This window comes from Micropterus salmoides, unplaced genomic scaffold, assembly GCF_014851395.1.
Source record: "Micropterus salmoides isolate LMB-PRFRI ecotype aquatic unplaced genomic scaffold, ASM1485139v1 Ms_hic_scaffold_2, whole genome shotgun sequence".
Classification (NCBI taxonomy): Eukaryota; Metazoa; Chordata; class Actinopteri; order Centrarchiformes; family Centrarchidae; genus Micropterus; species Micropterus salmoides.
Window position 1 is genome coordinate 29,001,023 of NW_024041150.1, and position 12,574 is coordinate 29,013,596.

The 12,574-nt window shown below is 44.0% G+C and overlaps 2 protein-coding genes and 2 non-coding genes across 5 annotated transcripts in view; 1 reads left to right on the forward strand and 3 right to left on the reverse strand.

Annotated features, from left to right (window-relative positions):
- Positions 1 to 9,039, forward strand: part of intu (inturned planar cell polarity protein) — a 25,530-nt gene extending 16,491 nt beyond the window's left edge. For both annotated transcript variants that reach the window (XM_038730116.1, XM_038730115.1), the window contains exons 10-17: positions 588 to 650; positions 2,272 to 2,490; positions 2,611 to 2,703; positions 2,804 to 3,235; positions 3,705 to 3,799; positions 3,895 to 4,084; positions 7,530 to 7,672; positions 8,332 to 9,039. In XM_038730116.1, coding sequence (XP_038586044.1) covers positions 588 to 650; positions 2,272 to 2,490; positions 2,611 to 2,703; positions 2,804 to 3,235; positions 3,705 to 3,799; positions 3,895 to 4,084; positions 7,530 to 7,672; positions 8,332 to 8,443 — 1,347 coding nt within the window. In that variant the 3' untranslated portion in view covers positions 8,444 to 9,039. The remainder of the gene's footprint in view (positions 1 to 587; positions 651 to 2,271; positions 2,491 to 2,610; positions 2,704 to 2,803; positions 3,236 to 3,704; positions 3,800 to 3,894; positions 4,085 to 7,529; positions 7,673 to 8,331) is intronic.
- Positions 1,143 to 1,214, reverse strand: trnad-guc. Its single transcript has one exon. It is a non-coding gene; the product is annotated as a tRNA-Asp (tRNA).
- trnad-guc lies at positions 6,731 to 6,802 on the reverse strand. The gene has a single exon. It is a non-coding gene; the product is annotated as a tRNA-Asp (tRNA).
- On the reverse strand, positions 9,030 to 12,571 carry ino80b (INO80 complex subunit B). The gene is made up of 6 exons (XM_038730122.1): positions 12,363 to 12,571; positions 12,039 to 12,165; positions 11,183 to 11,363; positions 10,941 to 11,095; positions 10,123 to 10,295; positions 9,030 to 10,017 (listed from the first exon to the last, which is right to left on the reverse strand). The coding sequence occupies exons 2-6, from the start codon at positions 12,076 to 12,078 to the stop codon at positions 9,553 to 9,555; spliced, it is 1,014 nt and encodes a 337-aa protein (XP_038586050.1). The 5' UTR covers positions 12,079 to 12,165; positions 12,363 to 12,571; the 3' UTR covers positions 9,030 to 9,552.
- Between the last annotated feature and the right edge of the window lie 3 nt (positions 12,572 to 12,574).

Sequence of the window (12,574 nt, forward strand, 5' to 3'; positions counted from 1 at the left end):
CTGAAACTCTTTCCTGTGCTTAAAAGAATTTCCCCTCACAGCCCTGAAATGTCTTGACAAACTATTACAAATGAGCGCCGTAATTTGAGTTACGTCAGCGGTTCATGCTGCGTTATAATCCCTCATCCTACTGCTCATTATTTGGGTGAACACACGTGTTAGTTGAGAAGCCATCTGTCCTCAGGCCTCCGCAAGGGACAGGACAAGGTTAGACTATTTTTAGAGTGTGTGCGCACTGTGTGCATTTTTAATGAGGGACTGGTTTGTCTTTTGTAAGTGCAGCGTTAACTCCTTACATGAAGCTGCACTTGAGGACAGAAAACAGCTGAGACAAAGTGAGAAAGAGATGAATCGATGCAGGAAGCATTTAAGTGACGTTGATGGTCATTAACTTTGAGTTTTTCAATCATCATGTCAAGGTTTCCTTTTCTGTCCATCAGGTTATACTCCTAAAATAAGACAGACCATTTCATTAATGCTCTTAGAAAGTGAATTTTATTTATTTACACATCATTGTTAACAATATCAGCTCCCAGTGATGTGTGTGTCTTTGTTTTCATGTATTTTTATCTTTATGTCTTTAACAGTCGGAGGACTTTTTTGGCCTGAGGCGTCTGTATGTAATCCTCGGCTCCTGTTTGTTCTACAAGGTGGGTGTCCTAGCAAACACACACACACTCGCGCTTCAGTGCCAGCAGCCTTATCGTATTTATGTCCTCCCCCGATGACACCGTCTAGACAGCTATCCTTTAATAGCAACAACAACAGACCCAGCTAACAGTCACTGCAGAAGGCGGCCTTTAACACGAGATGACATGATGATTCTCTGTTAGAATATAAACTAAGGGAAAAGGGGGACGACGGTGAGCAGCAGACTGTGGTGATCTTTTGTTACAGTGAAGGTGTGAGAATCGCCTGAGTCGGTCCAAAATCTGTGTCTGTGGAAAACAGTTTACATGGAGAGAATTTTTCAGAAATTTTCATATAATCATAAGTATGTTATGATAAATTATCCTCCAGTTGGTTTGATGTCACAGCGAAGACTAGAGATTAAATTGTATTTGTCCCGGGGGAAGTTGTTATGTAGCAGGTGCAGTTGCTTCTTTGTGGAGAAGAAAAAGAAAAAAAAAAAAAAAAGCATTCTCCCCGTCGGGGAATCGAACCCCGGTCTTCCGCGTGACAGGCGGAGATACTGTCCACTATACTAACGAGGAAGAGATAAGGAAAGGGTTTGTGACTCTTTCTTTTATATCCGATGTCGATAGATAGACAGCAAAAATAAACTTTTTGGTAATCTCCGTACAGATATCTCTATTCTCATTGTTTCAAGATCTGGCCTCAAACACAAAGGAAGCAGAGCGGATCTAGAGGGTGGGGGTGGGGTGGCAAGAGGGTGGGGTTTGAGTGAGTGTGTGTGTGTGTGCTGATTTATTTGCAATCACTTAGATCAGTATTTGCTCAGAAAAGATCCCTAATCAGGATATTTTAACTGAAAAACGTTGTTCTGGCACACGAGTACCGGATAGAAATATCTAAAGGTGGTATTATAAATCAAAACATTGTTTGATTTCCAAATCTTCTAACATTTTTTCAAATACACATCTTACTTTATTGAACATAAGCCCATCCCTTCACCTAACAGATAGATAAATTATATGCATTCATGTTTGTAACTGGTTTTATAAAATTAATGATCTAAATGAAGGAGTTACAGTTGACAGCCCTCCTATATGTGTGTGCGTGTTTGTGTATTATTATAATTATGACATGCACTTTAAGCCTCCTGCGTGCCGTCAATTTCAGATTTCTGAAATAACATTCAAAGTAATTGTGTCAATGCAAACGTTCTGTAAGGAGTTCAATTGGCTTCAAGGTAAATGCGTACATATAAAGACAATACTTCACAATAATCCATTCTACAGTGAGACGAGGTGGGATCTTCAGGAAAGATTTGTTTTATATAAATAATAATGCATCCAGGTGTTCATACACATTTTAAGGTGCTGAAACCAGATCTTATGTATTGTTGGGTTGAACTCATCATGCAGGTAAATCAGAAACTCATTTAAGTCAAATTAGATGTTAATGTTATGTATCTTTTGCTGAAAAGGCCAAAATGTAGTTAACTACCAATAAGAACTGGAAATGTTTTTGTACCACAGAGGTTTATTTAACCCTGCAACATTAATTCTCTCTGGAAATGCTGGCTCCAAGCCGTCACCTCTTGTTTACTAAAGATTTTACTAAATCATCCACATACTCACCTTCTAGTCCTACCTGATCGCCAACCACCTTCCCAAAGAGGACCTGCTGGATGTGTGCTTGTACTGCCAGCACTACTGCCTGCTGCCGCTGGCGTCTGAGCAGCGGGTGGGTCAGCTCGTCATCTGGAGGGAGGTGTTTCCCCAGCAGAGAGCTAACTGCGGCGGCGGCACAGCGCCAGGCTACAGTCAGCCTCACGGAAGACACTTCCTCCTCATAGTGGGGCTGGTAAGGAGGCGAATCGCTGACTGCTGCATGTTTTCATCTTTGCTGTTCTCTTGTTGAGTACACTGTCCTCGTTTATCTGAATGATCTTTGCTCTGCTCGTATGTGGCCTCTCCTCCACAGAGGCACTTCATGCAGTGTGTGCTGCTGGAAGCAGGTGGCTGTGCTTCACCAGCTTTGGGCTCTCCAGGACCTGACTGTGTTTACGTAGATCAGGTGAACCTTGTTGAACTGTAAATTCCTAACATACCGTGCATCTTACCCATCTACATGAACAAAAACTACTGCTGCCTGCTTCACTTCTCTCTTTTTACAGGTGAAGGCCACCTTGCTGCAGCTGGAGGTGTTGGAGGCAGGTATTGAGGAGCGTCTGATCGCTCCGCCTGCTCCCTGCCTGTCCTGTGCAGACTGGTTCCTCCCCGCCGCCACGGCCCGCGACCGCCTGGACAGCTTGGCCTCCTCCTCACCCATCTTCAGCAAGCTAGCCGGGGCAGTTAAAGGCTCCTCCACGGGGTCCAGAGCCCGCAGCCTGTTCGGGGAGAAGGCCCAGAGGTCCAGCCTCCAGAGGAGCCTGTCGGACAGCGGCAGTGAAGGACAGACGGATGCTGGGTCGGGATCTGGTTCATCAGTGCCTCCAGGCCTCAGTCCACATTCCACCCCAGACTCAGCAAGGAAGCTAGGGGGGCGACGGGACTCGCTGGGGTCTGGAGGGTCTGATGGGAGTGGAGGCAGCGGAGGCCTCTTTAAGGTACAATTGTAGTCCTTTACTCTTTTTTAAGTCTGCAAGGGAACCGTTCCTGTTCTGTTTGTCTGTTAGTCGGCAGGTTATAAAACGTTGAGATACAGATTTCAGTCACATCTGGTGGAGGAAATGACAGAGGAAGAAGGGACTGGACTTTTGAGACTTTTCATCTCTTTGTTTTGCCTTTAATTGATTTTTGAGAGCGAAGCAATGACAGGAAATGAGGGCAGAGAGACGGAGGCTAAAATGAAACAAAGGCCGCCAGACTGGATACAAACCGGGGACTGTTGCTGGCCAGCTGGATGCCCTCCTTTTCACTGTCATTTACATGAATAAAAACAATGTGGCACATTTATGTGTGTTGATGCAGCCCACATGCACATAAAAATTCAAATCATTTATAATTATTAAAAATAAAAGCCTTGGCCAAGAGTTGCATGTTGTAATGATGTTCTGACCTGATCTTTGACATCAGATTTCCAGGATGAAGCACCCAAACCCTTTCTACCTGGGCACCCTGAAGAAGACCCTGACTGAAAGGGAGACGGAGGAGATGTATAACACAATGAAGTGAGTGAATGGAAATGGTCCTTTTATTTCATTCCAACTGCATACATGATTTATGTTGTCTAAAACCTTCTCCCTGCCCTGTGTGTGTGTGACAGACTAACCTCTGGCGCGGAGAACACCTTGTTCCACTACGTCCTGATGGAGACAGTTCAGGGGATCTTCATCGCTCCTACTCACAGAGAGGTGGCTCAGCTCAGCGGCTCCATTCACCCACAGCTCATCCGCAACTTCCACCACTGCTGCCTCTCCATACGGGCTGCTTTTCAGCAGAGCCTGCCAGCCAGGGTGAGGCGGGGGGGGGGGTTTACATAGGTCACACCAGTCTGGGCAAACAGCATGGGAGAGTGAAGTCACACCAAGACGAGATCTGATCAGTTTCAAGTCCAGACAGAGAGTTTTGATAGTAGAAATCAGGTTTAAAATCTAAACCATGATATTGCAGCAGCATGACTAGATTGTGTCGGTTTGTCATAATAATAATAATAATAATAATAATAATAATAATTTTATTGTCATTGCATATAACAAACGAAATTACAATTGCACATCCCCTGGTGGTGACATATAATATGACAAGACAACATAATAAAACATGGATAAAATACATACATTATAAGAATGATAAATAACTAAAAGGCATTAAGTCACTTAAGTCATTAAAGTACAGTGCAGTCCAAAAAGTCATGAGTATAGGTGTTTTATAGCATTTGGATAAAAACTATTTAAAAGTCTAAAAAAGTGCGACCCTGGAAAGATCTGTAACGCCTTCCAGATTGCAGCAGAGTGAAGAGGTTGTGACCTGGGTGAGAACAGTCCCGAATTATGTTTTTTGCCCGCTGCAGGCATCTGGTGTGATATATGTCAGTGAGTGAGGGGAGCTGTATGTTAATTATGTTTTGTGCTGATTTCCTAACTCTGTCCAGCGCCTTTTTGTCAGCAGTGGTGCAGCTACTAAACCACACCAGAATGTCGTGTGAGATGATGCTTTGGAGTGAACAGTTGTAAAAGGATAAAAGCAACTTCTGGGAAAGGTTAATTTTGTTAAGTGACCTGAGAAAATACAGCCGCTGCTGAGCTTTCTTCACAAGAGCTGTAGTGTTGGTTGCCCAGGTGATGTCCTGTGAGATGTATGTACCCAGGAATTTGAAGTCCTCAACCCTCTCCACAGTGTCTCTATTGATGTAGACCGGGGCAAGGTCAGTCCTCTTCCTGTGGAAGTCTACCACCACCTCTTTGGTCTTAGAGGTGTTGAGAGACAGGTTGTTGGTGGAGCACCAGGTGGAGAGTTTTTGGATTTCATCCCTGTAGGCGGACTCATCATTGTTGTGAAGTCCAACCACAGTGGTGTCGTCTGCAAACTAAATAAGTAAATAAAAGTATTGCTTTCATAAGCTGGGGTGCAGTCATAAGTGTATAAAATGTAGAGTAAGGGACTCAACACACAACCCTGTGGGACCCCAGTGCTGATTGTGAGAACAGAGGAAAGTTGGGAGCCCAGACGAACTGACTGGGGATGATCTGTGAGGAAGTCAAGGATCCATCTGCAGATGTTTGTGTTGATGCCCAGTCCGTGTAGTTTGGACACCAGTCTTCCAGGGATGATGCAGTTGAATGCAGAACTGAAGTCCACAAACAACAGTCTTGCATAGGTGCCAGGATGTTCAGGGTGGGTCAGCACACAGTGCAGGGCTGTGTTGATAGCATCCGCGGGTGACCTGTTTGCTTTATAGGCAAACTGGTGCTGGTCCAGTGTGGAGGGGGATTTAACAGCAGTCTTTCAAAGCACTTCATGACAGTGGAAGTGAGGGCCACCGGAATCGGCACAATAATGGCAGATTTGAGGCACTTGGGGATGAAACAGTTAGAGAGAGGTTGAAGATGGAAGTGAATACCTCAGCCAGCTGGTCGGCACAGTCCCTCAACACTCTCCCAGGGATCCCGTCGGGCCCGGCAGCCTTTCTGGGGTTTACGCCAAGAAGTGCCCTCCTGACCTCCTCTGCCCTCAAAGAGAATGTCAGGGCATCTGTGGGCAAGAGTGTTAATGGTGTGACCGATGTTGACTCAGTCCCGGTCCCATCTGCCTCAAAGCGCGCAAAGAAATAGTTGAGCTCCTCAGCCAAATTGCTGCTGGTACTTGGGCTTGGGTCTTTTGAACCCTTAAAGTTTGTGAGGTGTTGGATTCCCTGCCAAACACGCCGGGGATCCCCCTCGTTAAAGTGCCCCTCGATCTTCTTCCTGTAGGCCGCTTTTGCTTCCTTGATGCCTGTCTTTAATTTGGATCTGGCGGTGCTGTATAATTCCATGTCCCCGGACCTGAAGACGGTTTTTCAGCAGCAGCTTGACCTCCCTGTTCATGGTTTGTTGTTTTGATAGCATTTGACCTGTCTCTCAACAGTGACATTATCAATGCAGGTCTTAATGTAGTGCAAAACAGTGCAGGTGTAATCCTCAAGACTCTGCTGTGAGAAAAGTGCCCAATCAGTGCGCTCAAAACAGTCTTGCAGTTGTGAAGTCGCAGTAGCAGGCCACAGTTTTGTTAATTTCACCGTGTGCACAGATCTCTTAAACACGTCTGTACGCTGGTGTGAGATAGAGGGTCAAATGGTCAGACTGCCCTAAATGGGGATGAGCGGAGACCTTGTATGCCCCTCTGATGTTACTGTAAACATGGTCCAGAGTTTTATCACCTCTGGTTGGACATGTTACATGCTGATGAAATTTGGGAAGGACAGTATGCAGATTAGCATGATTACACAATAAAGATCCCATCTGAGTGGGTGGAATAAGAAGATAAGAAGACAAAGAAGTACAGGACAAAGTAGGAAAGAGTGCAAATAGAAAATATCTTTTATCCACAAAATCTAAAATGCCTAAAAATGTAACAAAGTAAATGTTAAGGTTGTTTCCTGTTGAGTAAAAATGAAAATGTTTCTCCCCGTCGGGGAATCGAACCCCGGTCTTCCGCGTGACAGGCGGAGATACTGTCCACTATACTAACGAGGAAGGGATAAAACTTTAAATCTCAATTGGGCCCCTTATAGCCTATATCGCTCCTTGATGAGAAAGGAAAACTGATTGGGTTTAAAATGATTGTTTAATCTTGAGGTTCCCGTTGTAGCTGTGGGATCAGACTCGTGCGAGCCTTTGCTCTCAGCGCTGCGGGGTTACAGAAACACCACCGGCCCGATGTTCATGAAGCGCTGTAGCGTGGACCAAGGAAGTAACGTTACCCATTACATTTTACAGCATATAACGTTAACATTATATATATTTATAGATATTTTATCGTCCCGCCGGCTTCAATGTCCTCCCCTGCTGTGTCACCGAGGGCGGGGCGGACAGACCGCGGTTCAGACGGTGAAGTGGAGGTGACTTGATATTAAGGAGTAAGGACTGATACGGAGTTCTTGCTTTCCAAACTTCAGTATTTTGATGTCCGGAATATGATTTATTACTGATGACAAGATCTGTTTTCAGTGAGATATAATTGAGTTTTTATAGTGACTTTTATTTAGTTCTCCTGTACTGAATGTATTCTTTTTTTAATTATAATAAAGAGTAAAAGCATTTATTTCGTTGCTTAAATCCCAGTGTAATGTGAACATGTGTTTATATATATATATATAAGTTGCTTTGATAATAGTTTAAACTTATGTGAAAAGGTAAAATTGGATCACATCCCCCCCCGGCACACACACACATATTACGCGACTGTTTTTCTGTCCTGCAGGGTCGTAGGGCTGCAGACAGGCCTCAGGGCGCTGGTTGGGGTCTGGGTCCTGTGAAGGAACACGGAGTTCTGTTCCAGTGTAAACCTAAGAACTGGACCGACCAGCGGAAACCTGCTCCCACCATGACTTACTGGGTTATAGGGTACGTCAGCTTCCCCTTTGATGAGAGTATTTTTACCGCAAATGTGTTGGAATATTGGTGAGGGAGCTGATAAGTGAAATGGCCCTTCTTAGGAAATTGGACGTCGTAGGAGCAAAAAAACAAACATATTACTGTATTTAAGAATATTCCAAGAACATTGTGATAAAATATATGAGAGTACCAGTAATTGTGTCAGTCTGCTGTGTTATGACTGGGATGAACAGACAGCATGTACTGTGTTTCAGCTGAAGGGGAGGGAGGGAAGCAAAGCTGTCAAATGTTGAATTGACTGATGGTAGTTTGAATTTGTCTTGACGACGCTACCAGAGGAGAGACAGAGGGCAGGAAGGTCAGGAATGGGAGTTAAAAATAGGGATTTGAAGGAAGAAAAGGATCATGGGACCACGATGGTCAGCCTTTCTTTGTGGCTGGTTCCCAGAGGGAGATTCACTTGTGAATAAATGAGGAGTCTAACATCTAGAAAAAGCACTTTTTCAGATTGTTTTCACATCGTCAGCTTCATTTCTGGTCAAAGAACTTGCAGATTCACCCTGTTGTTGTAGTTAAGATAGTCTGCATGTTTTCTCTTCTTTCTGAAAAGGTGTCTGTGGAATCTGATATTTACCACTAATTAAAGTCTCATCTTTTTCCTCCTTCAGACGGATGCTGCTGGAGCCTGTCCCTCAGGAATTCTACGTGTGTTTCCATGACTCTGTGGCAGAGGTTCCCGTAGAGATGGCCTTCAGACTGTCCTTCGGTCTGGCCTTGTGATGACTCATCTTACTCTTATTAGATCAGTGACGATGACGGACACACAAACTACAACATTTCTTCAACTGCTGAAGCATTGTATTCTCAGGAAACAGTTCAATCTCTGGTGTTTGTGGGAGCCTAATCTTACCGGGGGGGCTACGTGGAGTCTGAATCTTGTGCCTCCATTTCACAGATGATAATCTGCAGATATTAGCAGAGCGTGACCGTTACAGCAGTGATAAGCAAATAGCAGGCTGCTTTCCTGGGGTTCAAACCAGTTCATTTCTGTGCTTTGTTGCGCACCAGAGATGTGTGCACAGGGCTTCACGTGTGTGCGTTTGTGCAGATGAAAAGCCACTTAATCAGTGAATACCTCAGACACTTTGGTGTAAATCTCTGATCAGACGAGAGCTTTCAGTGAGAACGTAACGTTTACAAGCTGCACCAATAAAAATGACACGTCTCCATGTTGACAGAGCAAATAAGTTTTTGATATTTCCACTTGTTGTATGCAGTGTTGGAGAGGCGTTTCACTTGTTACTTAATTTAAGATGTACAGTTTTTGTATGGAAATGGAGTCATTTGTTACATTTGAGATTAAAGAAGCAATGCAGTTTCTCTTTTATTCTTTCAAAAGACAATTAGCTTTTTGTTGATGACCTTTGTCAGGCTCTTAACATTATTTTCACATTGTTGACAAAATAAAATTAAACAATGCTACTCTTTCTCAGGACATATACAAAAATATTTGAGGAGGCTCCTCAGATGGAAATAATAAATATTGTGTGTGTGATGACTGGTACACACATTTTTATCTCTAAACATTTTACAACATACATAGTTGAATTGTGTAACCAGCATCACTGCAGGGAAAACCATTATTATTATTATTATTATTATTATGATGATGATACAGCCAATTAAAAAGTAGATTAAAAGTAAATCCACACTGGCACTCAGATTCTGAGTCCTGAAAAGATTTATGTTTAAAGTGTTAAGTTCAAATTATACCTCCCATGTCTGTTTAGCCACGGGCGTCCATGTAACGTAAACCGCCGTCACATCGCAGCGTGGTACAAACAGAACTATATCTGCGTCCATCTGAAATATGTTCGGCCCTGTTAAGCTCACACTGCACTCTGAACAAGCAGCAGGTTCCTCTTGTAACACTCGAGGCTGCAGAGGGGGACCCCGGTCTTTGAGCAGGAGTACTTCTTGAGGTTAGTGCAGCCGCTGACTCCGCAGTTTGCCTGAGCTGCCGGTGGAGGACAGGGAGGCGTCGGGGCAGGAGCGGGGACCCCTGTTGGGAAGGAGATGGTCAGGCCCTGGACAGAGTCGCTGTACCGGACCATGGGACATTGACTCATCTTGGACTTCCTGTCTTTCATGCTTTTGATCTTGGCCTTGCTGGTTTTCGTTAGTCTCTCTATCGTCTGATTCTTGTTCTCTTCTGCCTTCTTGGCGGCCTGCAGGCGCCTCTTTCGGGCCCGTTCCTCCCGCTTCTGCATCATCTCCGCGGTCATCTCTTTCTCCTTGTAGCCCATGGGGAGCTCCAGGAGAGGCTGGCTCTGCTGCTTGTGCAGCAGGGCTTTCTGAACATTAACAGAAACATACACCCAGGGATACATGTTATGGCATCATTGAGCATCAACAGGGAACTGAAGTACATTTTTCCTGCTCCCGTCTCTCCTCCTCACCTGTCTGGCTGTCAGCAGAGACTCGTCGACCTCCTTCTTCAGCTCCCCGTTGTCGTCCAGCTCTCCCTTCTCCAAAGCGTCCAGCCATCGCTCCTCCTCGTCCACAGGCCTGCTGGGCATGGAGTCTGAGTCCATGTCCGGCATGGGGGACGTGGCCAGGTTGCTGTCTTCATCTGATACAGAACAAAAAAAGATAAACATGATGCATTTATTGTCCAACCAAGGCCGGAAAATTGTCATGAGCATGGTACGACATGGTACACGACGATATGAAGTTAGCTTGTATTCAGTGACCGTATTGATTTAAATTGAAGAAGATTGTAAAAATCACAACCATTTAAAGATTTGTCTCCAAATGCTTTGTCTGCCATCCATAATAAATCACTATACGTGTATCACATACAGACATCTTGAAAGTTACAGAACAGTAATAAAAGATACACGATGTAGACATGAGTTCGCTCGCAGATTGTTGTATTTAAAAGGCTTTTTGGAGGCCAAAAGAAGTATGCTGTATGTCACAAGAAAAAAGAAAATATAATAAACATTATTTTGCTATATAGAATTTATTATTGCTTTCAAATCATCTTGTGATCCTCTAGATTGACCTTTCGGCTCCACGTGGTGTCCCGACGCAGAGACTGGGAACCACATGGTAAAGGTAGTGATTGTTTGAATCAGTAAGCTTGAACATTATTCAGCAATTTGGCATTTATATTAATGCAACCTTTCAGACTGAGGAAAGGCAACATAAAAGCCCAGATGATCTCTCCACTAACAATAGGACAAACCATATACGGGCTCTATTTGTAACTTACCTAGCCAGGCCCGATACTGCTCCAGCGGCACAGAGGGCTCATCGTCGTCCTCATCGTCATCTTCATCGTCTTCGTCGTCGTCAACATCATTATCAATGATCATCAAAGGAGAGGGAGGACAAGCCACACCAGGATGCACAGTGAAGGTGGGAACGCTGAAAGAGACGAGAGGAAATCAGAGGCAGATGCAATAACCTGATGCATTCACTGACAAACTGACAAGCTTCAACGTCCCGCCTCACCTCTTGGTCCCCAGTGTCTGACCTCCCAGTTTGATCTTGAGCCGGAGCTGCGGAGGAGGCCGAGGAAAGACGACAGGCTCGGGCTGCGGGGCCTCCGCGAAGTTGTGGTGCTTTCTCTTGTGCTTCTTGTGTTTTTTATGTTTGCGCTTGTGAACGCTGTGCAGGCTCGAGTTGCCCTCACCTGCAGAAGATGAGAGGGAAGCACAAATAAATATAGTCCTACAGAGGCACCTACTGTGTGTCCAATAATAACATTTATGAAACAATAACATTTTGCTACTGATTTGTTAAACTACAGATCTTTCACAAAAAAAATGCATTAAAACCAAAAATAACTGATGTTGCTCTGAACACCAGACACTGGGAACAGAGTCAGTTGATGGTATAATGAAGTGATTTTCCTGTACACCCAGTTTATTAGGTACACCTCTTGAAAACAAATACAACTATCTTAATCTACTCAATTTACCTCCTTTTATCTTGTGTTCTACTGTAACTTACTGTACTTTTTTTCCTCCATTTTCTTTTTTCCTCAGTGTTTTAATTTTTAATTCCTTTAAAAGTCCAAATTAGCAATTGCTAAAAACACTATGATGCACACATTGGATTGCTGTTTGATGGTCTGCCTATGCAAGCTGTATCGGTCCCTAGTGAAATAAACCATAAATAAATAAACTGTGCTGCAACACATTCAACCTTTATGAAGATCATGATGTTTCAGAGAGGTGTTGGTTCCACTTTATGGTCATCATGGAGGTTGTTGAACTGTTTGTTTTCCAGCCTCCTCTCCGTAGTGATATATAAACGGGGTGGACAGGGAAAGAGCAATTAAATGTCAATACTCGTGCATACTCACCAAGGAACCTGGGGTGAATCATGTCTTTCCTTTTCCCCATTGAAACGGATGCAGACACCGAGGACAGGACAGCCAGTCCGCAGCTCTACATAGCAGCAGAGAGCTCTTGTTGAAAACAGACCTGTCTCTGCAGAAGAGAAACACACCTGAACTTAATGCAACATTAATGAAGAAAAACAATAGTTAACGCTCATTTAACTAAGAACATTCAAAGCGTGTTTCTCCTTTTGTAAACATGTTAACGAGAGCATATACTCTTTATTTTAATTACTAAGCTAGATAACGTTAAGGTTAATTAGGAGGAGCCGTTAGCTTTAACGTTACCTTATTTAGCCGGTTAATTCAACTTTTAACGTTACAGCTAACGTTAGAAGTACCATACCAGCAAATTAGACATAAGTTACGGGCTTGAATGGGGACAAACGTGGCTCCGTCTGCAAACCTGGAGCAAATTTAACCGCAGCAAATTAAAAATTAAACTAACGCTACAGTTTGTCCCCTCGTAGTTAGCACGACTAAGCTAACAACACGGAAGT

Coding starts and splice junctions, on each gene's coding strand:
- ino80b (XM_038730122.1), bottom strand. CDS start 12,078: ATGGGGAAAAGGAAAGACATGATTCACCCCAGGTTCCTTG. Junction 11,096..11,182: donor CAGACACTGGGGACCAAGAG/GTGAGGCGGGAC, acceptor CGTCTCTTTCAG/CGTTCCCACCTTCACTGTGC. Junction 10,018..10,122: donor CTCTGCTGACAGCCAGACAG/GTGAGGAGGAGA, acceptor GTTAATGTTCAG/AAAGCCCTGCTGCACAAGCA.